This window comes from Chelonia mydas, chromosome 10 (assembly GCF_015237465.2).
Source record: "Chelonia mydas isolate rCheMyd1 chromosome 10, rCheMyd1.pri.v2, whole genome shotgun sequence".
In the NCBI taxonomy this organism is placed as follows: Eukaryota; Metazoa; Chordata; order Testudines; family Cheloniidae; genus Chelonia; species Chelonia mydas.
In genome coordinates, this window is record NC_051250.2 from 15,721,561 (window position 1) to 15,744,081 (window position 22,521).

The window sequence follows — 22,521 nt, forward strand, 5'->3', positions numbered from 1 at the left end:
GTCTGCCCAATCGGCAGAGGGATCTCTGCTCTTCGCCCTATTGAGATCCACCTGGTTGCATCAGTCACTCATTCTGACCAGTGGGATGAGGGTAAAGGTGCGGGGCGGGGGTTCTAGTTGGACCAATAGCTTGTGCTTTGGTGTGACGGACTTGTCCGTGGCCCAATGGAGGACAGGTTGAGGTGGGCGGGCAGCTTCTGGGCATGTGCGTGCTGCGGTGGCAGCGTAGTGTGATTGACTCAGTCAGTCGGGGTCGGCGGTAGGTGCGGGGCTGTCGCGATGCCCATGTACAAGGTGAGGCCCTTTCACGGGGCGTCCGGGGCGGGGCGGGCCGAGCAGCTCCCCACCTGTATGTACCCGCTGCAGAACCTGCACCGCGGCCCCGCGGCCGCTGCGCCGCTGCACCAGGTAGGAGCCGAGCGGGAGGAGGGCTCCTGAGGAGCGCGGCCGCCGCACGCGGGCGGAATGGAGGCCTCCTTGCGGGGAGCGGCGGGGGGTGGGCTTCTTCTAGGCTGGGGCGGGTGGCAGCCATGGCGACTGCCTGTCCCTGCGCCGAGAGGGAGCGGTCTCTCGGCCCGCTTCCTCCCGGGAAGGGTCTAAGCGGCCCCTGGAGCTGGGCCCTGTGGACTCTTCCCCGCAGGGAGGGACCCGTCTCCGTTGGGGACGGGGGCGAGAATCCAGGCAGCCCGCGGAACCCTCAAGCCCGGGGGGGGGGGGGGGTCTCCTCAGTTTCTGCACTGGGGGAAGCCAACCGTTGCTTTGTGTGGCCACTTCCGGGAAACCTTCGTCTGGTGGAGCTCTGTCCCGGCCTGCCCGGCTGCGTGCTCTGCAGCGCCTTGATAACGCCGGGCCTCCTTTGTCAGCAGTGAAGTTTGCCTGCCCGTAGTCGCACGGGGTCTGACTGTGTGAACGCTGAATGTTGTGGGACCTGTACTCTCAAAGCCCTCTGCGGATCGTACTAGTCTCTGTTTTACTAGTGGGGAAACTGACAGAAGAAGGTAAAACGTCTTTCTTGGGGCCACAGAGAGTCATAGGGAAAGCCTTTGGCGTTCCTTGGCCTGGACTCCATCTCTCTTTGTGGAAGGGTGTTTCAGAGTCTGTTTTATTTTTTGAAATTAAGATGTTGTGTCTTGTCTTTATGGCTGTGAAGGTAACCATAGAATGTGAATCAAGTGTAAGGTGATAGCATTGTTGTCCTGAAAAAAGAAAAGGAGTACTTGTGGCACCTTAGAGACTAACCAATTTATTTGAGCATAAATGTCCTGAGTTTGGTACCAGTCTGCAACAATATGTTTGAGAGATGTTAATTCCCTGTGCATCTTAATGGATTATCTACTCAAAACCTAAATATGGCAGTATAAATGTCAACATTGTCAACTATTTGCTGATTATTTTAGCAGACATCAATTTTATGTTCTTTATGCACAGTCTCAACCAGCTTGCCTACATGGGTGCCAAAAGTTCCAGCTCTTCCTTTCCAGTTGCCTGACCCTTCTGTTTCCCTGACATCTACAAAGCAGTTATGAATTGTCAGTACAAAAGTCTGTGGCATAGCAAAAATGGGACAGTGTAAAATAAACATAGTAGTATGTAGATTAAATATTAAACCTGGGGAGTCATAGGTGGGATGTGTGCAAAGGACCAGCTGGTTCATGAGGGAATATTTCAGCGTTCTGCAGAGCAGAAAAAGTTGGAGAATTATTAGTTTATTTACTGTACCTCACCCTCTCTGTTTACATGTCCTCTACAGAAATGCGGTATTACTACACATACTTGAAATAGCTATTTTTATGAAAATCAGATTTAATTGTTAGGTTTGGTGTCCACTTGCACTAAAATACCAACAGGTATGAATTAAAATCAAAATATGGGTGTTTTGGTGAAAGGATATGCAGACCAGCCCATACAATGTATTTCATACTGTTCTTGGTGAAACCTCACTTTTAGTACTAATAGTAGCTTTTTCTTTCCTCATACTTAGAAGAGTTAAGGGCCACACCTTAGATAACACACAAGGATATACATTAGATGTTTGCCTTTAGCACCAAAGTACTTTCATTATGCATTGTGTAGGCTGCCTGTTGCCATTTCGCTTTTTTTAACCAGTAATCTGGATTAAAAATTAACATGAAACAATCTTGCATATCTTGCCTGGTAATAACTAAAACTTTTACTGACACTTTTTTTAAGGATCTTCAAAGTACTTCACAAAGATAGGTATTATCCAGCTACCATGGATGGGTAAAATAGTTTGCTCGGGTTTGTATAACAGTTCTGGGAAGAACCAGATCTGACTTCAAGCCTTATGTTTGAGCACTAGAACTCACTTTTATTTAAAGCTTTTTGATATTGTAACATCAGCATGAGTTTCATCACTATGAAAGTCACTTGGTGAAGTAAGTGGCTGGCAAGTCATTCTTGGTTCTTTAGGCTTCTGTATTCATGAAGTCCTTAAAATCTTTAGGGTTTAATTTTGAATTCTTATATGTAGATTTTCAGTTTTTTTATCTGGTTTTGATTAGATCTTGGAATCACTGTTTTGTAGATGGAGCTGTAACATGTGGATCAAAAATCGTTAATAAACGACTTAAGATATTTTAACCAATAGGATTTTAGTAAACCCCATCCGTTGAAGTGAGCTGTAGCTCATGAAAGATTATGCTCAAATAAATTTGTTAGTCTCTAAGGTGCCACAAGTACTCCTTTTCATTTAAATAAGGGGCATATTTACAATTCATTTTGCAGTCATCTGTTCACGTAAAGTCAGTGGAAATTACATGGGGTACTAATAAGCTTAAGAATTTCCTTTAGGATATTTTTAAAACTTCTCCATAGTGTGTTAAAATGAAAGGTTTGATGTGACTAGTGTCAAAATAAATTCCTATGAAACTTGTGCCCAGTTCGTTCAATGATACACATTAATTGTATTGATGTATTGGATTTGAGTGAAAATTAATTTAATCTAATTCTTTCCCTCTAGGAAGAGGTTGACCCATCACTTCTAGCACTTGAATCCCGCCAAGAAGAGATCTTAAAACGCTTGTATGAACTTAAAACTGCTGTCGATGGGCTCTCAAAAATGATACAGACACCAGATGCCGACTTTGATGTAACGAATATAATCCAAGCTGATGAATGTGCTCCTTTGACCGCAAACACAGCAGACCTAGATTCAATGCTTGGGAAGGCAAGTCCAGACTGGTATATTATCAATATACATGTGTCCAGTGAATGAATTACCTTTCATGAAGAGGTCTCTGTGATCAGTAGTTAATTTGTTTTGCATCCAGGTTTGAATAAGAAGGGTAAAAAACTGCAGGCTAAGTAAAATTTGGGATACTCAAAACTGATATGTACAAAGACCTACTACTGCTCTTTAAAATAAAATCTGTTCAGTTTGGGTTATTTGAAACCTCCGGATCACAGAACTGTAAGCTGGACTAGTTGATCTTGAAATTATGGCCATGACACTAAATCTTAGTTCTGCTGAAGTTAATGGACTCTTTACCTTGGACTTCAGCTAGAACCAGGTTTTGACTCATAATGAGCACTGTTTTTTATTTTAGAAATATTACTCCTTGGTAAGGAAGTTGCTTAAGCAGATATTGTAAATGTTAAAAAATAAATGGAATGCTATAAGTTTTACAATATACAACTACATGGCCTGATAAATTTCTTGTTCCACACCAAAATGTACTTATTGAATGTCTCTGCAGTGCAATGAGGAGTTACACATTAATGTCTGCTAAATATTATTTACTTTTGATGCAGGATTATGGTGCTCTGAAAGATATTGTGATCAATGCAAACCCTTCTCAACCTCCATTGTCACTGTTAGTACTGCACAGTCTGCTGTGTGAGCGTTATAAGATTTTATCAGCTGTTCATACACACTCATCAGTGAAATGTGTGCCAGAAAATCTCTTGAAATGCTTCGGTGAGCAGACTAGGAAACAATCACGTCACGAGTACCAGTTGGGCTTCACTCTCATTTGGAAGAATGGTAAGAACAGCATCTAATTTACAGAAGGGGAGTGTTGGCTTGCAAATGGTTAAATAGTTCTAATTTCAGGCACTTGCTTCAGATGAACACAGCTTTTAAAGGGTCATTCAATTTGAAAAATCACACTTCCATGTGAATTTTCTACCTACTATTGCTACAAGTAATTCCTAGGGTTACTAAAAGAGAAGTATCGGAGCCTTTTTTCTGTGTTTCCTTTTGACAGCAGTTTGTGTACGCTCAAATGTGTGTTGTTCAGGTGTATCCCTCATCTGCTGCTCTGGAAGGAGCTTCCACGAGCATGCTCTTCCTCAGCTAGGAAAGAAATGTAGGTTTCGCCAGGAGTCTCCTGGAATCACACTCGATCTCCGGAGGCTACTTCAGCCAAACCGGAAGATTTTGGGCACTAACAGTCTGGCACGGCAGCAGGGATAAGGCAGGCTCCCTACCTGCCCTGGCTCTGCACTGCTCCAGGAAGCGGCTGGCACCATTCCTGTGCCCCTGGGGTTGAGGGAGGGCAGGGGGTCTCTGCGTGCTACCCCCGCCCCAGGTGCTGACTCCGCAGCTCCCACTGGCCAGGAACTGTGGCCAATGGGAGCTGTAGGGACGCTGCTTGCGGAGACCCACTGCAAGAACGATGTGCTGGTCACTTTTGGGAGCCGCCCGAGGTAAGCTCTGACCCCCTGACCTCTTCCTGCACCCCAATCCCCTGCCCCAGCCTAGAGCCTGCACCCAAACTTCCTCCCAGAGCCTGACCCCACACCCCCTCCCTCACCCAAACTCCATAGGTGCTGGAACTAGTAGTGCTGGGGGTGCTGGTGCATTATACACATTATATACAGGGTTTAGTTTGGTTCAATGGCTCTCAGCACCCCCACTATGCAAATTGTTTCAGCAGACCTGCCAAACTCCCTCCCAGAGCCTGACCCCACACCTCCTCATGCATCCAAACTCCCTCCTAAAGCCCAGGCTCCCTCCCACACCCTAGCCCCCTTCCCTAGCCTGGTGAAAGTGAGTGAGGGTGGGGGAGAGCAAGTGATGGAGAGAGGGGAGGATGGAGTGAATGGGGGCGGGGGCTCAGAGAAGGGGCGGGACAGGAGCATGGCCTCAGGGCAGGGGTGGGGCAAGGGTATTTGGATTTTTGCGATTAGACAATTGGCAACCCTATATACCAGTAACAGCAGCAACAAAGATGAAACAGCAGAGGCAGGTGTGTGCACACAGAAAAGTTAGGAAGGAGTAGGCTTGAGTTGAGTGCTGCTCTTGAGCATGCATGAAAGATCCTTTAATAGAGCAGGTGAGCAGAATTTTTTTGTTTAAAGAGTGATTGAGCTCATAAAATGCATTTTGCCCTCACTGTTACTTGATCTTATCCATTGATGGACTAGTCAAAGGAAATGAATTTCACCATTTGGAGCCTCAATATGTGGTCTGCCACTGGCTATGTAGAGCTAAAGTTAGCTTCTAACAGCAGGTATTTGCCCCACTCTTGTTAGGGGCAACAAGGAACCTCTCAAGTGGGTCCTAGACTATCCTAAATTAGATGACAGCAGGTGTAATTGCATCTGCAACTGAACAGGGAGCTATCCAGAATGAGCACGGGTTCTGTTCATCCCAGCCCATGCCTCTCAGCTGTTTCTGCTCTAGCTGGAAGATTCCTGAAGTAATGCTTATTGCAGTAATCAAATCTGGGAGTAAAGTTGTATGGGATAGGAATCCAGAAGAAGAAATTAATCCAAGAGGAGCCAAAGACTGCAAGCCTTATTAGTGATATTATTTTATACCTTCAATAAATGAGGCATAAAAGCCTACTCCTCTTCCACCACGAACTTCCATTTTAGCCAGGCTGAGTTGGAGCTAGCTCCCTTTCAGTTCGTATTCTTATCAATTTTACAAAAAGTTATTAAACTAATTTAATATTTTCTTGTTATTCTGAAAGTCTTTTTTGTAGTGAACTGCATTCTCATTTGATGATTCTCTAAATATGAATAAGGGTCAAACCCTACTGCAATAGTAGCATTATCCAGTTAGGGAGATGGTGAAACAATGACAGAAAGTAAACTTATTTCATACTACACAGAAACTACATTAAAAGAACATTATTAACATTGCAAAGTCAAGCCCTTAAAAGTTAGGAATTTTGCATCGGCAGCCTTAATTTGGCCCCCTTGTGTGTATGCATTTGATGGTCTTTAATTGCATAATCACATACTACTTTTTCACAGGACCCCTGCCTCATTTAGTGCACAGGACCTGCTGTGGGGATGAGTGAGGGGTGTGCAGTGGAGACTTGTCGGTAGGACCCCTGCCTCATTTGTTGCAGATATAGGAAGGTGTATAGTGAATGAGTCGGGATTGCAGGAAGAGAAAGGACGGTCTCATGGTTATGGCAGTTGAGTGCTGCCTTTGGAGTCTATCCAAACATTTCATACGTTATTAATTTTGTGTTTCTCGTTTTCTGGGTGCCTGTCTTAAGTCCTTGGGTTCTGATTTGTAGAAGTGCTAAGCACTCAGATGCAACTGAAGTCAGTGACAGCTATTTTGAATATATAAAAGTGCTACAGGTCCTAGGTGTCTCAAATTGGGCACCTGAAATTAGTGGATACTAATGATCTTAATCTCTTGTCCTTAGTTTCTCCGTCTGTAAACTACACCCTGGTTCACAGGGTTGATAAGTTTCAGAGTAGCAGCCGTGTTAGTCTGTATCCGCAAAAAGAACAGGAGTACTTGTGGCACCTTAGAGACTAACAGGTTTATTAGAGCATAAGCTTTCGTGGGCTACAGCCCACTTCATTGGATGCACAGAATGGAACATATAGTAAGAAGATAGATATATACACACACACAGAGAAGGTGGAAGTTGCTATACAAACTGTAAGAGGCAAATTAGTTAAGATGAGTTATTATCAGCAGGAGAAAAAAACTTTTGTAGTGATAATCAAGATGGCCTATTTAGGCAGTTGACAAGAAGGTGTGAGGATACTTAACACAGGGAAATAGATTCAATATGTGTAATGACCCAGCCACTCCCAGGCTCTATTCAAACCCAGATTAATGGTATCTAGTTTGCATATTAATTCAAGCTCAGCCGTTTCTCGTTGGAGTCTGTTTTGGAAGCTTTTCTGTTGCAAAATTGCCACCCTTAAGTCTTTTACTGAGTGGCCAGAGGTTGAAGTGTTCTCCTACCAGTTTTTCGATGTTATGATTCCTGATGTCAGATTTGTGTCCATTTATTCTTTTGTGTAGAGAGTCTGGTTTGACCAATGTACATGGCAGAGGGGCATTGCTGGCACATGATGGCATATATCACATTGGTAGAGGTGCAGGTGAACGAGCCCCTGATGGCGTGGCTGATGTGATTAGGTCCTGTGATAGTGTCACTTGAATAAATATGTGGACAGAGTTGGCAATGGAGTTTGTTGCAGGGATTGGTTCCTGGGTTAGTGTTTTTGTTGTGTGGTGTATGGTTGTTGGAGAGTATTTGCTTCAGGTTGGGGGGCTGTCTATAATCGAGGACAAGATCTGTGAGAGTGAGGGATCATTTTTCAGGATAAGTTGTAAATCTCTGATGTGCTGAAGAGGTTTTAGTTGGGGGCTGAAGGGGATGGCTAGTGGCGTTCTGTTATTTTCTTTGTTGGGCCTGTCCTGTAGTAGGTGACTTCTGGGTACTCTTCTGACTCTCAGTCTGTTTTTTCACTTCAGCAGGTGGGTACTGTAGTTTTAAGAATGCTTGATAGAGATCTTGTAGGTATTTGTCTCTGTCTGAGGGATTGGAGCAAATGCGGTTGTATCTTAGAGCTTGGCTGTAGACAATGGATCGTGTGGTGTGTCCTGGATGGAAGCTGGAGGCATGTAGGTAGGTCTAGCGGTCAGTAGGTTTCCGGTATAGGGTGGTGTTTATGTGACCATCGTTTATTAGCACAGTAATGTCCAGGAAATGGTCCGCTTGTGTGCATTGGTCTAAGCTGAGGTTGATGGTGGGATGGAAATTGTTGAAATCATGGTGGAATTCCTCAAGGGCTTCTTTTCCATGGGTCCAGATGAAGAAGTCATCAATGTAGTGCAAGTAGAGTAGGGGTGTTAGGGGACGAGAGCTAAGGAAGCGTTGTTTTAAGTCAGCCATAAAAATGTTAGCATACCGTGGGGCCACACGGGTACCCATAGCAGTGCCGCTGATTTGAAGGTATACATTGTCCCCAAATGTGAAATAGTTGTGGGTGAGGACAAAGTCACAAAGTTCAGCCACCAGGTTTGCTGTGACATTATCGGGGATACTGTTCCTGATAGCTTGTAGTCCATCTTTGTGTGAAATGTTGGTGTAGTGGGCTTCTACATCCATAGTGGCCAGGATGGTGTTTTCTGACATCAGGAATCATAACATTGAAAAACAGGTATGAGAACACTTCAGCCTCTCTGGCCACTCAGTAAAAGACTTAAGGGTGGCAATTTTGCAACAGAAAAACTTCAAAAACAGACTCCAACGAGAAACTGCTGAGCTTGAATTAATACGCAAACTAGATACCATTAACTTGGGTTTGAATAGAGCCTGGGAGTGGCTGGGTCATTACACATTGAATCTGTTTCCCTATGTTAAGTATCCTCATACCTTCTTGTCAACTGTCTAAATAGGCCATCTTGATTATCACTACAAAAGTTTTTTTCTCCTGCTGATAACTCATCTTAACTAATTTGCCTTTTATAGTTTGTATAGCAACTTCCACCTTCTCTGTATGTGTGTATATATCTGTATCTATCTATCTTACTATATGTTCCATTCTGTTCATCCAACGAAGTGAGCTGTAGCCCACGAAAGCTTATGCTCTAATAAATTTGTTAGTCTCTAAGGTGCCACAGGGTTGTTAAGATAAATTGATTTGGGAAGGCACTCCAGTATTATAGTGGTAAGCACCATGGGAAAGCTCATAAGGAAATGAATCATTCTTTTTTTAAAAGCAGTTCTTGAATAGCATGCAGTAAGGCAGGCATGGGGCCATGCACTGAGCAATAAGAAAACAATATTGAAGAGCTGCTTAGAGTACTGAATGAAGCAGGGATCCTGTGGGGAAAAGTGTGATCATATAATTAAAGACTACCATAATATATATGTACAAGTGGGCTGAATTAAGGTTGCAGTATTCAAAAAGCAAGAAAGGGATACACAAATAACCCCTGAAAACAAATTTTTAGATAGCATCATCTTGAATCCATGCATTATTCATCAGTAGAGCTGGAACCCTCACATCTGCCTCACAGACCTCTGCCCCTGGAGTTTATGGAGTAACTGATAGAAGTAGTAGGTATCCTCTGTGTACCAGCCTGAGAGTGGGGTGGGATGGGACACTTTGCCTGAAAGCTGCACAAATATTTGTTGACACTCAAGCATGCTGGGTTTCATTCCAGGCTCTGTAGAGTGGAGTCTAGTGGGCAAAAAGACTCCTTTGCCCCTTTCCTAGCCCTTGGCACTCTTCATTGGAATCAACCAACTGTCACCTCCACATTGCCTAGGCTCAACGAATCATGGAGAGCACGAGAGAGAGTTAGGTACCTGCTCTTAGGCAGGTTCCTGGACCTAGCACAGTCCAGAATTCACTACAGGGAAAGTTCTGCTCAGCCTCAAACTGCAGCATGCCCACTGAGAACAGAATCTTCAAGGAATTTAGCTGTTAAAATCTAAGTCCCTACTGAGCATGTGGAAACTGATTTTGCAAAGGCTTAGAACTTGGCCATATTTGGATGTATTATCACAGCAAAAGCCCTCCTCTTTCCCAAACTTCAGGGCCCTGCTCCATAGTATTGGGCAGTGGAGGAAGGAGGTGGTGCTAGAACTTCTTCCTGAAAAGGTAGTCTGAACTTAACAGAAGCAAAAAGTATTTTTTCCTAGACTCATTCTTGGAAACAGCTCAAATGTGGTGTTTTTTTTAAAAAAAACAAACCCTTGAGACTGAGGCAGACACCTAGAATGGAAAACTTCAACCTAACAGGGCAAGTTATAAATAACTGAAAAAAGGGTCTTCTAGGGAAAACTTTAATAAGCAGCACTAGCAACCCTGCCTCTACTACTAATGAACCTTCTCCCTATATGTAATGTAAACATTTGTGATGCCAAGTGTTCTTATTTTTGTCTTAATTTCAGTTCCCAAGCCCCAGATGAAGTTCAGCATTCAAACCATGTGTCCCATTGAAGGAGAAGGAAATATTGCTAGATTTTTGTTCTCCTTATTTGGCCAGAAGCATAATGCAGTCACTTCAACTCTGATAGACAGTTGGGTGGATACAGCCATCTTCCAGCTGAAGGAAGGTAGCAATAAAGAAAAAGCAGCAGTCTTACGCTCCATGAACACCACCCTTGGCAAGACATCCTGGCTGGGGGGAAATGAACTCACTGTAGCAGACATCGTGGCGTGGTGTGCACTTCAGCAGACAAGTAGCTCTAATGCTGTCCCAGCCAATGTACAGAAATGGATGAAGTCTTGTGAGAATTTGGCACCTTTCAACAGTGCCCTTAAACTATTAAAATGAGTTTGCACTCTTCAAAGGGGTATTCTGTAGTTTTATTCCACCTCATGCCTGCTGTGAAAGTCTCTTCTAAAATGTATTTTAGTGAGATTGTTTTTTGAAGTCTTTGATCAATTGTAAAATCTTATACCAATAAAGACATCACAGTTGCCTTTTGCTTGTAATCTTATTTGTATGAGATTAAAATAAACACAATAGACTGGGGTGCCACAGCTGTATGTTACAACCACTAGTCTAAGTGTTGAGGGAATGTTTTGACCCCAAGCTATCCTGCACAGGGATCTAGGAGGAGGCTTAGAGCTAAAATGCTAGATGTAAACATTAGGTGCTCCCCTGCACTGGCAACTGGGGAGAGGTGTGTGATCAGAGGCCACTAAAAAACAGCTCCAGTCACACAGTGCCTATGGGGGGGCAGGGGATAAAGGAGGAGGGGGAGGCTGGGGGCTAGAATGGATAGTAACCCACTAGGGGAAAAGGGTACAGCAGGGGCATAGACAGGGTACAGTGGGGAGCTACTACTTAAGGGAGAATACCAATACCTAAGGCTACATTTGTGACCTCTCCATGACTTTTACTATATACTCCTAACTAAAACTTGGGCATAGCTCAGCTTTGTGCTAGTATGGCCAAATCCATGGCAGTGGCAATTGACCTGGCACAGAGGGTCACAGTGCCACTCAAACTTTGGCCCAGTTAGCTCCCCACATCATGATGGAGGCACGGTTAGGCCAAGCCTGAGCAGGGCTGTGACCCCTTACACCAGGTTGCAGTGCCCAGGCAGCCCCACAACCCAGTGATGCATTCCAGCAAGCTAATTTTGGAGTGTTTTGTGTTCAGAATTCCCTCTACCTACTACATAGACAAATGTACTTAACATTTACATCTTATAAAGAAGCATGACATGTAATTTATAAATTTCAGAGTAGCAGCTGTGTTAATCTGTATTTGCAAAAAGAAAAGGAGTACTATTGGCTCCTTAGAGATTAACCAATTTATTTGAGCCACTACAGCTCACTTCATCAGATGCATTCAGTGGAAAATACAGTGGGGAGATTTATATACATAGAGAACATGAAACAATGGGTGTTACCATACACACTATAACAAGAGTGATCACTTAAGGTGAGCTATTACCAGCAGGAGAGCAGGGGGAACAGACCTTTTGTAGTGATAATCAAGGTGGGCCATTTCCAGCAGTTGACAAGAACATCTGAGGAACAGTGGGGGAGGGGGGTAATAAACATGGGGAAATAGTTTTACTTTGTGTAATGACCCATCCACTCCCAGTCTTTATTCAAGCCTAAGTTAATTGTATCCAGTTTACAAATTAAATTCATTCCAATTCAGCAGTTTCTCGTTGGAGTCTGGTTTTGAAGTTTTTTTTGTTGAAGAATTGCAACTTTTAGGTCTGTAATCAAGTGACCAAAGAGATTGAAGTGTTCTCTGACTGGTTTTTGAATGCTATAATTCTTGACATCTGATTTGTGTCCATTTATTCTTTTACGTAGAGACTGTCCAGTTTGACCAATGTACATGGTAGAGGGGCATTGCTGGCACATGATGGCATATATCACATCAGTAAATGTGCAGGTGAACGAGCCTCTGATAGTGTGGCTGATGTTATTAGGCGCTGTGATGGTGTCCCCTGAATAGATATGTGGACGCAGTTGGCAACGGGCTTTGTTGCAAGGATAGGTTCCTGGGTTAGTGGTTCTGTTGTGTGGTTGCTGGTGAGTATTTGCTTCAGGTTGGGGGGCTGTCTGTAAGCAAGGACTGGCCTGCCTCCCAAGATCTAGGAGAGTGATGGGTCGTCCTTCAGGATAGGTTGTAGATCCTTGATGATGCGTTGGAGGGGTTTTAGTTGGGGGCTGAAGGGGTTTTAGTTGGGGGCTGAAGGTGATGGCTAGTGGCGTTCTGTTATTTTCTTTGTTGGGCCTGTCCTGTAGTAGGTGACTTCTGAGTACTCTTCTGGCTCTGTCAATCTGTACTACACCTCCAGAAGTGACCTTACAGTAACAGGTGAAATGACAGAGAAACCACATCTGACAGGGCATAACTAAATTATGCGTGAAAGACAAATACCATTAAAGTACAGACACAGGACAGCTGTTTTGACATTTATATAAAAAATTTTACATAATTGTATAGGTTATACTGAGCTACTCATGTATATACAGTCTGACTGATACTCTACTTAAACTGGAGAACCAAGCCTCTTGTGCCTATCTTCTCTCTCTTTTTCTCTTGAAAGCAATTTTATTTTCTCCTTAAGCTTTTCAATTTCTGCCTCTTGCTGCATCACCTTCTGCTGTAGACTACAAATAACCTGAAAGGAAAAGTCAGTTTAAGAAAAGTCATATTGGAAGAATCCCTCTTAAATTTGCTTGCCACTAGCTAATACACCAAGCCAACTAAATGTTTTCCCCCTTGAAAATTTAACTTACTCTACAGACAGAAGAAATGCAAGTTTCACTGATGATAGGGATGGCAGTAGCAGACATTTGTTAGCTACAGCACTAGGGGATGGATTTTTCCTTCTGCTACAATACCAAGTGGCTTATGTTTTGCAGTCGTGTCTGAACTTTTCCTGTCACGTGCCACCTGCTCCCTGTAATGGAATCTGTCCACATTCCCCCTCCCATTACTGCACAGCTGGCATAGGTGCTGGAGCTGGTGCTGCTGCACCCCCAGCTAGAAGTGGTTTCCATTATATACAAGGTTTACAGTTTGGTTTAATAGCTCTCAGCACACTCACTATCCAAATTGTTCCAGCACCCCTGACAGTTGGCAGAGCTGGGGGCTGAACTGGGCATGGGGGAGGAGCTAGAGCAGGGGTGAGTGGCGCTCCCTCCCCACTCCCATGGGGGCTAACTTGGGCCTTGCCACATGCCCTCCCCAACCTTTGCATGCCCCTGGGGGAGAGTGGGGGAAAACATCCCACAGTTTGGGGACCACTGTTTTAAAGGGAGATGACAAACGTTCTGAGGTTAGAGCATAGCCCTTGAACCAGCATAGCAGTGACTCAAAAGATCAAAATTCTAAAGTGGTAAGTTTCAGAGTAGCAGCCATGTTAGTCTGTATTCGCAAAAAGAAAAGGAGTACTTGTGGCACCTTAGAAGCTAACAAATTTATTTGAGCATAAGCTTTGCATCCAATAAAGTGAGCTGTAGCTCACGAAAGCTTATGCTCAATTAAATTTGTTAGTCTCTAAGGTGCCACAAGTACTCCTTTTCTTAAAGTGGTAAGGGATCTCCTGATAGGCTTTGTGGTAGAAGCACAAGAGTGAGAATCCTGAAAAATTATGTCTTCGGCAAAACAGATAAAACTAACAAAACCTTGTATATGTTAATTTATTTTCATTGTTGCATGTTAATTTGTAAAACTTTATGATTAGAAACACTGGTGTAACAGCCCATTCTCATGCAGTGGTCCTAAGCACAGTAATCGGAAAAGCACTACATTTGTTCCATCATTCAAACCATCCTTAAGTTGTAAAAATAGCAACAAGGGCATGCAAACAGGCAGAGGGAGAACAAAGCTCTGTCAGCACAATGCAATTTTTTATGTTCCTCTTGCATAAATGCATTTTTTCAGCTGTATGTTTTCTTTATCTTGCACTAAAATAACTTACATTTTCTGTATTATGAAACAGTTCGCTTTCAAGAAGCTGAGCAGCAGTTGGTCTCTGTGATGACATCTCACTGGTTAGCAACTTAACATACTTGGTTTGTACTGGCCATTTGCTGCTAAAAGAACTAGGAACATTGCCATTTCTTAAACTTGTCAGAATTTTGGTTCTTTCCATTTCTGTTCCAAATGGCTGAAAAAGTTCTAGAAGAATTACACCCACACTGTACATGTCTGACTGGAAAAGGGGAAAAAGGTCTACAGTTACATTTGTATTCAAAATAAAATTTTCAGTGTTGTACACAGTTTCTAGGAAACAATATCAGGTGTTGAACACAGCATCCTAAAGGCTAACAGACTGGCACTTTGCTAAAGAAAGTCTTAGCATACACATTAACTACCTCATCACAGGAGGTGCACAACAAAAAGGCAGAACTGAAACCTATCTGTCAGCCAGTAGTGAGGAAACTTTACTAGCTACAGTGTAACTGCCCAGGAGGCGGCCTAGAGTTTTGTTTCTACTCACTAACAAGCATTTCTTTTAAAAACAAGTATACATTTGTTTCATTACATTTAAGTCATTCATTTTTAATCTTTTCTTTTTAGAGAAATGTTGCTCTTAAAATTAAGCTCTGAAAAGACTCAAAGCCATATGATTTCTTGAAAAAGATGTATTTAAGGAGCAAAGACAAAGGTAATCACGATGTTAACCTAAAGAAAGTACATCAAAATAACAAACGCTGGGCAGATAGTACTTCACACTAAAGTATTTTTAAAACTCTATAGGAAAAAACAACTGTCACTACCTTGAAATCATAGTGAGATCCTTGCAACTGTTCAGGTGAAGCATACAGACAAGTACCGACTCCTGAAGTATGTTTTAGTCCTACAAAAAAGAAACAATTTAAATTGCTTCAGTGTCTCCAGTTTCATTTATAAAAATTGATAATGATTTAAACAATCCTTTCAATAATGCATTGCTAATTTTTTAATTGAAAACCTAATGTGTTTTTTTAATTACCATTTATCTTCTCTGTTGTTAACCAGTGGTTTGGGTTTTCCTGTATAAGATCTCTGCAAGCCAGTCCGAAATCTCCTATTTTCACATGGTGGTCTGATCCATGTAGAAAGACATTTCTGGGCTACAAAAATAGACTGTATCAATCTCTTACTTTAAAAAAAATATTTTTTTAAGTATTCTGAAGTAACGTTTCTCTATTTAAGTTCCACAAATTGTAATATTCCTTGTAGTCTTCAGGATGATAAAACCAAACAACACCTGTAATAGTTAATTACTAATTATTTAACATCTGCATTAATGACCTAGTAAAAGAGAGCAAAAATGAAATTCACAGGTGTTGTTATATCAGATGATGATGCGAACACCAGTGGAGGCAGACATGCAACACCAGAGGCTCTAGAGAGAAAAAAAACATGGGCAAAGAATAACAAAACAAAAATTAACATTGGAAAAAATACAAGCTTACAGACTTGAGGGGAAATAATATTAAACTGATCTTCAACAGGAGGGGGAAACCTGACAAACAGAGATCTAGCATGATAGTGCACAGCAAATTTAGACCATTTAATGTATGACATGGCAGCAAACAAAAAAAAATGTGGACTCTCTATACTGAAGCATAACATAACAGTTCCTCTTCTCCAAATGGCTCTAGTGACCACATCTCCAGTAGGACATTCAATTCTGGGTAACTCATTATCAGAAATACACTGATAAATTGCGAAGAGTCTAGCAAAGAGCACAAGGGCTTAGGAGGCAGAAAGTATTGATATATGAAGAAAGATTAAAATATCTTAATATGTTAAATTTAAATTTGCCTATATGACCATTAAGATAGAAAATGCTAAAAAAAAATTAAAATACCTGCAAACTAAACCAAGAAAGGAGAATTATTTAGTGTGTTAGAAGAGTATGGTATGAAATTAAATAGAAAATTTAGGCTGCATACCAGAAAATAATCTCCACAGTGAAATGTATTAGGATCCAATACAATTCCCCAAAAGGGAAGTAAAAACCCTATTGCTTGATAAATGAACTATACAGAATAATCCTGCCCTGGTTGGGGTGAGGGGGTGGAGCCGTGAATGATTTAACGCATTGTCCACATTTATTATCTTGATTATTTTATAGCAACTCTAAAATGTTACACAAGCACTGAGGGAATGTTATATACTTAGAAATACATCACAATAATTATGTCCGACAAACATATGAAGCAGACAAATATCAATTAGTATTCTGCTGGTAGTTGTAACTTTAAAACCAGACTTCAAATCTGTTCTAGAACCAGACATCTTGCAACATCACAAAGAGTGATACAGTTCCCATGGCAGAGTCCAAAATTCTGCCTTTCCTTTGGGCCATGTATTCTCACTACAAACTAAATTTATCTTACCATGGGTAACATAACCAAGGGAGCCAGCACACCCACAACTGACTCTGATCCTTTCACTTACTCCCTTTCTTCCTGTAGGCGGAAGGGATTTAAGCCACTCCAAGCAAAACTATATGAAGCAATAATGAAAGATGACAGCACCAACATTAAAGCTTTACTAGCACACCAACCTGTCAATGAACCACTGATTGTTTGGGATAACTCTGCGTGCAGAAGAACACTGTCAATCCAGGTAACCATTTGACCTAAATTATCATTATTTTTAAATCCACAGAGTTAAGATGCTATTTAAAATTCACAAAATAAATTCCTCAGCTAATTCATTAAAAACATCACAAGGTTAATACTAAAAAATGCGGGCTTCTAACTCTATATTTGACTGGTTAGATCCTACTGAGTGTTCAGCTCTTCATAACCAAGACTATTTATTTTGGGTCTAAAAATATGGATTTATGGAGTGCCTGAAATTAGGCTCCTCTTTTTAAAAATTCCTGACCGAAACAAAGCCATCTGACATTCACTTTCCATCCATAAAAAAACCCCATTCATAAATATATGAGGCAGAATAAATCCCACAAGCTCCACAATCCCAGAAAGTAGTTTACTATGACCCAGTGATTTGACTCAATTGTATGGTCAAGTAATTAACAGACTAGCTACAAGACATCTGTGAAATTCAATACTATACCTTCTAAAAAAAATGACCGATCATAAAAACAAAACATCTTAGGTTTGCTGGTAGAGACCCCACTTACAAATGGGAATTTTATCACTGTAACTGGTTTGTCATATTTTTCAGAATCAAGAAATGTATTTAAAATGGTATTTCTAAGATATGTTAAGTTTTGGTGCCTGTCAAACTCAAGGGCTACTTGATAGTGTTCATCTAAACTAACAGCAGTGAAATTCAGAGTTAAAGCTGCCACTCACTTCATCATTAATAATTCTGTCGTAAGTATTGCAGAAGTCACCGACCAGCAGAAATCTTACACACAGTACCTGTTTGCTCAAGCTCTCAGACACAGGCTGTATTCTGGCCCTCTTTTTTCCTCCCTGCTGCTGCAGTATAAGAAGCCAATTGAGTACTAAGACTGTGATAGAAGAAAATCAGCCAATAAATACTCTCCTTTCCTTTCCTTCCCTTTTTCTTTAATTAATTTGTATTCTGCAATTCTACTGATTAAAATATTGTAAAGTATGAGTTTTAATTTAAAACCAGACAATCGACAAGAACATCTACACAAAAAACTCTCAATCTCAGCTACGAGGAGGAAGGGTCAGGAAGCTCCGCCTTTCTCTCAACTTTCTGGCTGCACCCACACTGCCAAGTGGTTTATTTCACTAGCAAACCTCCCAGTTTGCCTGATGCCCATGACCAGCCCAAAGCATAAATTAAGAGAAATCACTCCCAACAGCAAGGAAGCTGTGGTACAAAGTTCCCACATGAAAAGCCAGATGAAGATGGGAGAGACTGGACTAGGTTGTCAGAAGCCACATATGTGGTAACCATACATATGTTGAACAGTGAAAAAAACCTCAATTAAGCTTCCAAGAGTAAGATGAATGGGTTAAAAATATGGGTGTAATACAGTATAGAATTAGTGATAACCATCAGTAGAGCTCCAGTGTTTCTAGGCTTACTAATCCTGTCCCCTTCCTTTTCATCGTTTACCTAGCCACAGCTCTATCCTGAACAATCATTTAAGCCTGTACATACTGTCATGAGATAGTAGTATGTATCCCTGTGTAGTAAGGCATCAACTCCCCAAAAAGATATGGGCATCATGAAAAAGAGATTGCTTAACTGTGTTATTTTCCCTCTAATTATGAGCTGTTAGTACAAAGGATTCCCAGTTAGCCAGTGTGTTTGTAACAGGATGTGCTGACTCAGGAGTTATCTCTGTCATTTATATTAATTGAGCTCTAATTGAAAGACAGGCACTTGGCAGTGGCTAATTAACCGAGTAGGGGTACAGCCAAGGGACTAACAGGGTAGAAGTAATCCCAGCAGTTAGGCCTGTATAAGCACACAGGAAGGAAGTACAGGAGGAAGAGTTGGGAGCCTTAAGGAAGGCAGAAGTAGGCAGGACTAGCTGCTGCTACTGTACCCTTCCCTAGAAGCAAATGGAGCTGGTGACTCACTGTCAATATGAAATACAACAAAATTCAGTGGTGGTGATGGAGACCTGGAGTGGTTAAGGCCTGAGGGGACTCTCAGGGGACCACCCCAAGACAGTGTTTTATGCATTTTTACAATAAATTCCAATTAAACAGAAGGCAGCCATTTTCCATGGAATGTCTTCATTAGGAAGGGATGTCAGAACATACCAGATATGTACAGGAACACAGCACAAATGCACTACTATAGTCAGCCTGGAACTCATTAACTGTACTACCCATAAGAAATGTATGAACTTTCCCATTCATATTAAAAATAGGGTATTATTTATGTAGCAATTTACCATCATGCCAAATAAGTAAAAAATTCTGCCCACGGAAAACTTAGTATCTGAGGATACAAGTGAATACAGTAGATAGAATTAATACAAAACATGATGGGGGCATTTCAAATGGTATGCATCAATCTAAGTGGCTTTCTAAGTGTTGCCAAGGATGTTTTGGCCAATATTGATTGGAAGATTGTCCCAAGCATATTGGGGAGCTTGAAACAAAGCAAGAAGTCAGAAGCAAACACAGGGAACATTGTTGGGTGATGGTTTCTCTGCCTTCCTAAGAACAAACAAATGCTGTTATTTCAGTCTGCATCTGTAAGATATAGTGTACGCTACCAAGAAAACTACAAGACTGTCAGAAAGAATTGGGGTGAAGACAACTACTATTAAGAACAAGAAAGGTGAATAGTTAAAATCCTTATTCGGGAAGAAATGGACAGACGGGATATTTCTTCCTAGTCTTCTTTAATTACAATGTTGTTACCGTTATTGCTTTATAATAAGAAAAGCAGAAGCGTAAGATGTAAGTCAATATACTCCTAAATCTGTAGGTAGCACAAACCCACATATAGCTCACGGAATCAGCTTGACTGAAATCCCAGGAAGGCAGTCTGTCTTTGACAGTTTCGGGATGGTATGTTTACCCCATCTGCTCATTAGACTCAGACAGATGCACATGCACAACTTTATATCTAACACACACACACACACCAGGTGACCCAAATTTCTTGATTTTATCTTTTTCAAACAATGAATGATTAGAAATCTTAAAAGCCCAACTCTAGAAAAATAATCAAATTTCTAATATTCAATCCTTAACTACTATAATTATGGACACACTTGACTACACTCTTTCAAGTAAATTAATATTAAAATTCAAATGTTCAATAGGCAGATAAATCAGAATTCTTTTAAAAAAAATACAAGGTTCTTAAGTATTATTTGCAACTAAATTCTTCAGAACATATTCTACTATTGGTTTGATGCTTTAGTGGACCAAATTCTGCAATCTTAGATGTAGACAGCAAGTATGCCAACATTATTCAGGCAAATGCCTCCCTCTGCTCTCATTTATCAAGGGACTAAGGAAGACTGGTTACACCTAACCTAATCCAGCTAACACGTGCTTGTCACAAACTGTACTAGATAAAGTAATTCACCTTCAAGCAAAGTCAGACAGTATATTACAAAACTCAGAAATATATTAACAAATATGTATTTTTGGTTCCAAACAGGATCAGTCTATTCTTCCAATTCACTTAGCTGCCAAACACAGAAGAGAAAAGAGCTTGCGTTGTTTGCTGGAATCTGGTGCTGACCCAAAAATAAGGTAGGGCATTTGTAGTCACTCTCACGTTGCACTCCGTCAAGAATATGCACAATTGCATATTAAAGTGGAATATAATTTTAGGGCTCCCTTAGTGATTAAGATCTTATATTTTTTACAGGTGTTGATGTGCAGGATTTTCCACACTATGTGGCAAGATCTCTGGAGGTCATAATTTTGAATGTGGAGTTTTTTTATTTTTAGATCATTTAACATATGCAGAAATACATAACTGAAGGGACACAGGATAACATGGACACAGTACACAAACTAGGGTAGAAAATGTGAATATGCTCACTATACTGCCAGCTACTGTGGCTACAAATAAATGAAGGAAGAACAGATATATCTCAAACTGAAAACAAAGCGGGAAAGACAAAGGACTGGACAAAAATGGGTTAGTCCCAAATAATAAATAATGTAAAACAGTGGTTCCCAACCTTTTTTGATGTGCCACTCACAAAACAGCCAAAGAATCATCCCATCCCACAATCTTTTGACCACAAAGGATTGTGGAATTTAGGTCGTGAGTATGGTAGAGTTTCTGCCTGCCTCCCCACATACTCCTCTTTATGCCCGCACTTTGCTCAACTCTGGGGTAGCAAAGATCCTAGGTGCTGTGAAGTCTTCTCCCTTCCCAAACTCCAGAGTTGAGCATAATTAAGGCAGGGAAGAGAGAAGCGGAGGAGCAACTCTGTGACTGGCTGCCGGGGTAAGTAGGGAGCTGTTCTGCCTGTCACCAACCCCAGCTACTGGGTTTTAGTGACTCAGAGATTTTGCTGTTCTCTCAACTGATGGCATGGAACCCACTGCCAGGTCATGTCCTACCAGTTTAGCAATGCTAGTCTAAACTGTTTTCTCTGTTTAAAATGTTTTACTTTGATATCTTTACGTAAGCCACTTGATGTTTACTGAAGTTAAGAGAATTGACTTATTACATTTTTATATTTTAGAGATAACAGAGGATACACAGCACTTCACCTCCTACTACTACACTGGCCAAATATTTATATAACTGGGACAGACATCTTGACCAGACTTCAGAGAAACCTGGCAATTACACAGAGTAATGCAGAAGAATGTCTTCGTATCTTGTGTGAGAAGGGAGTTCAAACAGACCCTGAAATGGATAGTAACTACAAACACAGCTCCTTGCATTTAGCCTTACACTCTGGAGCCTCTCGAGCTATATCTATTCTAATTGAGAATGGTGCCAACATAGATGACAGAGATGAGTTTGGCAAGACAGTGCTTCACACTGCTGCAGAGCATTTGAACAAGGAGGTAACAGAAACTTTAATCACCTGTGGAGCAAACATTAATTGTACTCTTCCAACTTATGGAAAAACTGCTCTTCAGCTTGCAGTGTGCACTGCATCATCTAAAGCAGGCACAGTTTTAGCTGCTGATATAGATTGCATCCGTTTACTGTTAATTAATGGAGCAAAAGTAAATACTCAAGATTGTGAAGGACGAGCAGCTATTCATGATGCTTGCTTGGGAGGAAGAAAAGAAATAGTTGATCTCCTCGTAGATTACCATGCAGATGTTAACATTTTAACAAGACAAGGGCAATCTCCCCTTTTTCTGTTTCTTCAACACAGGTCAAATCTAAGATGTATATCACTGTTAAATAAGTTGTTAAACCTCTCATACCCATTGAAGCTAACCAATAATCAAGGAGATCTACCCACTGGACTTCTGCTCCGAGAATTTCAAATACAAAGAGACTTTCTCATAAGATTATCACAAAACATGTTGTCTCTGCAGGACATCTGCAAAATCACTGTCAGAAGAATATATGGGGAAAAAAACAAACAATGCTTGAAAAAACAACTTCCCATAACTGTGTGGAATACTGTATACAACTACCAGGACTACTCACAACTTTGGTAAATAAATCTCATGACTTAAACAGTCACAAAGATAAATGATTCTGGAAGATTTGATTAATGTGTGTGACATATGCAGTGACACACACCTACATGAGAAAGTGAATTGAGAAACTGCTGATTCTGAAACTGTGTAATGAAAAATTAAACATGAATCAGGGATGCATATTAATACTGTATGTGTGTTTTGAATCAGCTCTTAACTTCTCTCAAATGTAATTTTAATAATCAAGGGGTTTTTTTAAACACCTAATACTTTTCATGTGTAATCACGATTTTAAGTACAATA

The 22,521-nt window shown here is 41.2% G+C and overlaps 3 protein-coding genes across 11 annotated transcripts in view; 2 read left to right on the forward strand and 1 right to left on the reverse strand.

Moving 5' to 3' along the window:
• Window positions 1-149: 149 nt before the first annotated feature.
• AIMP2 (aminoacyl tRNA synthetase complex interacting multifunctional protein 2) lies at window positions 150-10,667 on the forward strand. Of its 3 annotated transcripts, none has more exons than XM_007060638.4 (4): window positions 150-294; window positions 2,981-3,187; window positions 3,772-4,003; window positions 10,134-10,667. In XM_007060638.4, the coding sequence occupies exons 1-4, from the start codon at window positions 280-282 to the stop codon at window positions 10,517-10,519; spliced, it is 840 nt and encodes a 279-aa protein (XP_007060700.1). In that variant the 5' UTR covers window positions 150-279; the 3' UTR covers window positions 10,520-10,667. The 3 variants fall into 3 exon arrangements, with proteins under 3 accessions (XP_007060700.1, XP_037766155.1, XP_027678854.1); XM_037910227.2 differs by having other exon boundaries at window positions 198-408; XM_027823053.3 differs by lacking the exon at window positions 150-294 and adding an exon at window positions 815-998.
• Window positions 3,870-22,404, forward strand: ANKRD61 (ankyrin repeat domain 61). 3 transcript variants are annotated; one of them, XM_043523557.1, is made up of 4 exons: window positions 3,870-4,003; window positions 16,639-16,792; window positions 20,249-20,343; window positions 21,294-22,404. In XM_043523557.1, exons 2-4 carry the CDS (start codon window positions 16,685-16,687, stop codon window positions 22,234-22,236), a joined length of 1,146 nt encoding a protein of 381 aa, XP_043379492.1. In that variant the 5' UTR covers window positions 3,870-4,003; window positions 16,639-16,684; the 3' UTR covers window positions 22,237-22,404. The 3 variants fall into 3 exon arrangements, with proteins under 3 accessions (XP_043379492.1, XP_037766154.1, XP_027678853.1); XM_037910226.2 differs by lacking the exon at window positions 3,870-4,003 and adding an exon at window positions 14,381-14,837; XM_027823052.3 differs by lacking the exon at window positions 3,870-4,003 and having other exon boundaries at window positions 15,279-16,792.
• The window catches only part of EIF2AK1 (eukaryotic translation initiation factor 2 alpha kinase 1), a 40,557-nt gene continuing 30,657 nt past the window's right edge, over window positions 12,622-22,521 (reverse strand). For all 5 annotated transcript variants that reach the window (XM_043523556.1, XM_037910221.2, XM_043523555.1 and 2 more), the window contains 4 exons: window positions 15,165-15,285; window positions 14,950-15,029; window positions 14,148-14,381; window positions 12,622-12,842 (listed from right to left, as the gene is read on the reverse strand). In XM_043523556.1, the coding sequence (XP_043379491.1) occupies window positions 12,711-12,842; window positions 14,148-14,381; window positions 14,950-15,029; window positions 15,165-15,285 (567 nt within the window). In that variant the 3' untranslated portion in view covers window positions 12,622-12,710. The remainder of the gene's footprint in view (window positions 12,843-14,147; window positions 14,382-14,949; window positions 15,030-15,164; window positions 15,286-22,521) is intronic.

Coding starts and splice junctions, on each gene's coding strand:
- AIMP2 (XM_037910227.2), top strand. CDS start 280: ATGCCCATGTACAAGGTGAGGCCCTTTCACGGGGCGTCCGGGGCGGGG. Junction 409..2,980: donor CCGCTGCGCCGCTGCACCAG/GTAGGAGCCGAG, acceptor CTTTCCCTCTAG/GAAGAGGTTGACCCATCACT. Junction 4,004..10,133: donor CACTCTCATTTGGAAGAATG/GTAAGAACAGCA, acceptor TCTTAATTTCAG/TTCCCAAGCCCCAGATGAAG.
- ANKRD61 (XM_027823052.3), top strand. CDS start 16,562: ATGGGTAACATAACCAAGGGAGCCAGCACACCCACAACTGACTCTGAT. Junction 16,793..20,248: donor GAAGAACACTGTCAATCCAG/GTAACCATTTGA, acceptor GGTTCCAAACAG/GATCAGTCTATTCTTCCAAT. Junction 20,344..21,293: donor GGTGCTGACCCAAAAATAAG/GTAGGGCATTTG, acceptor TTTATATTTTAG/AGATAACAGAGGATACACAG.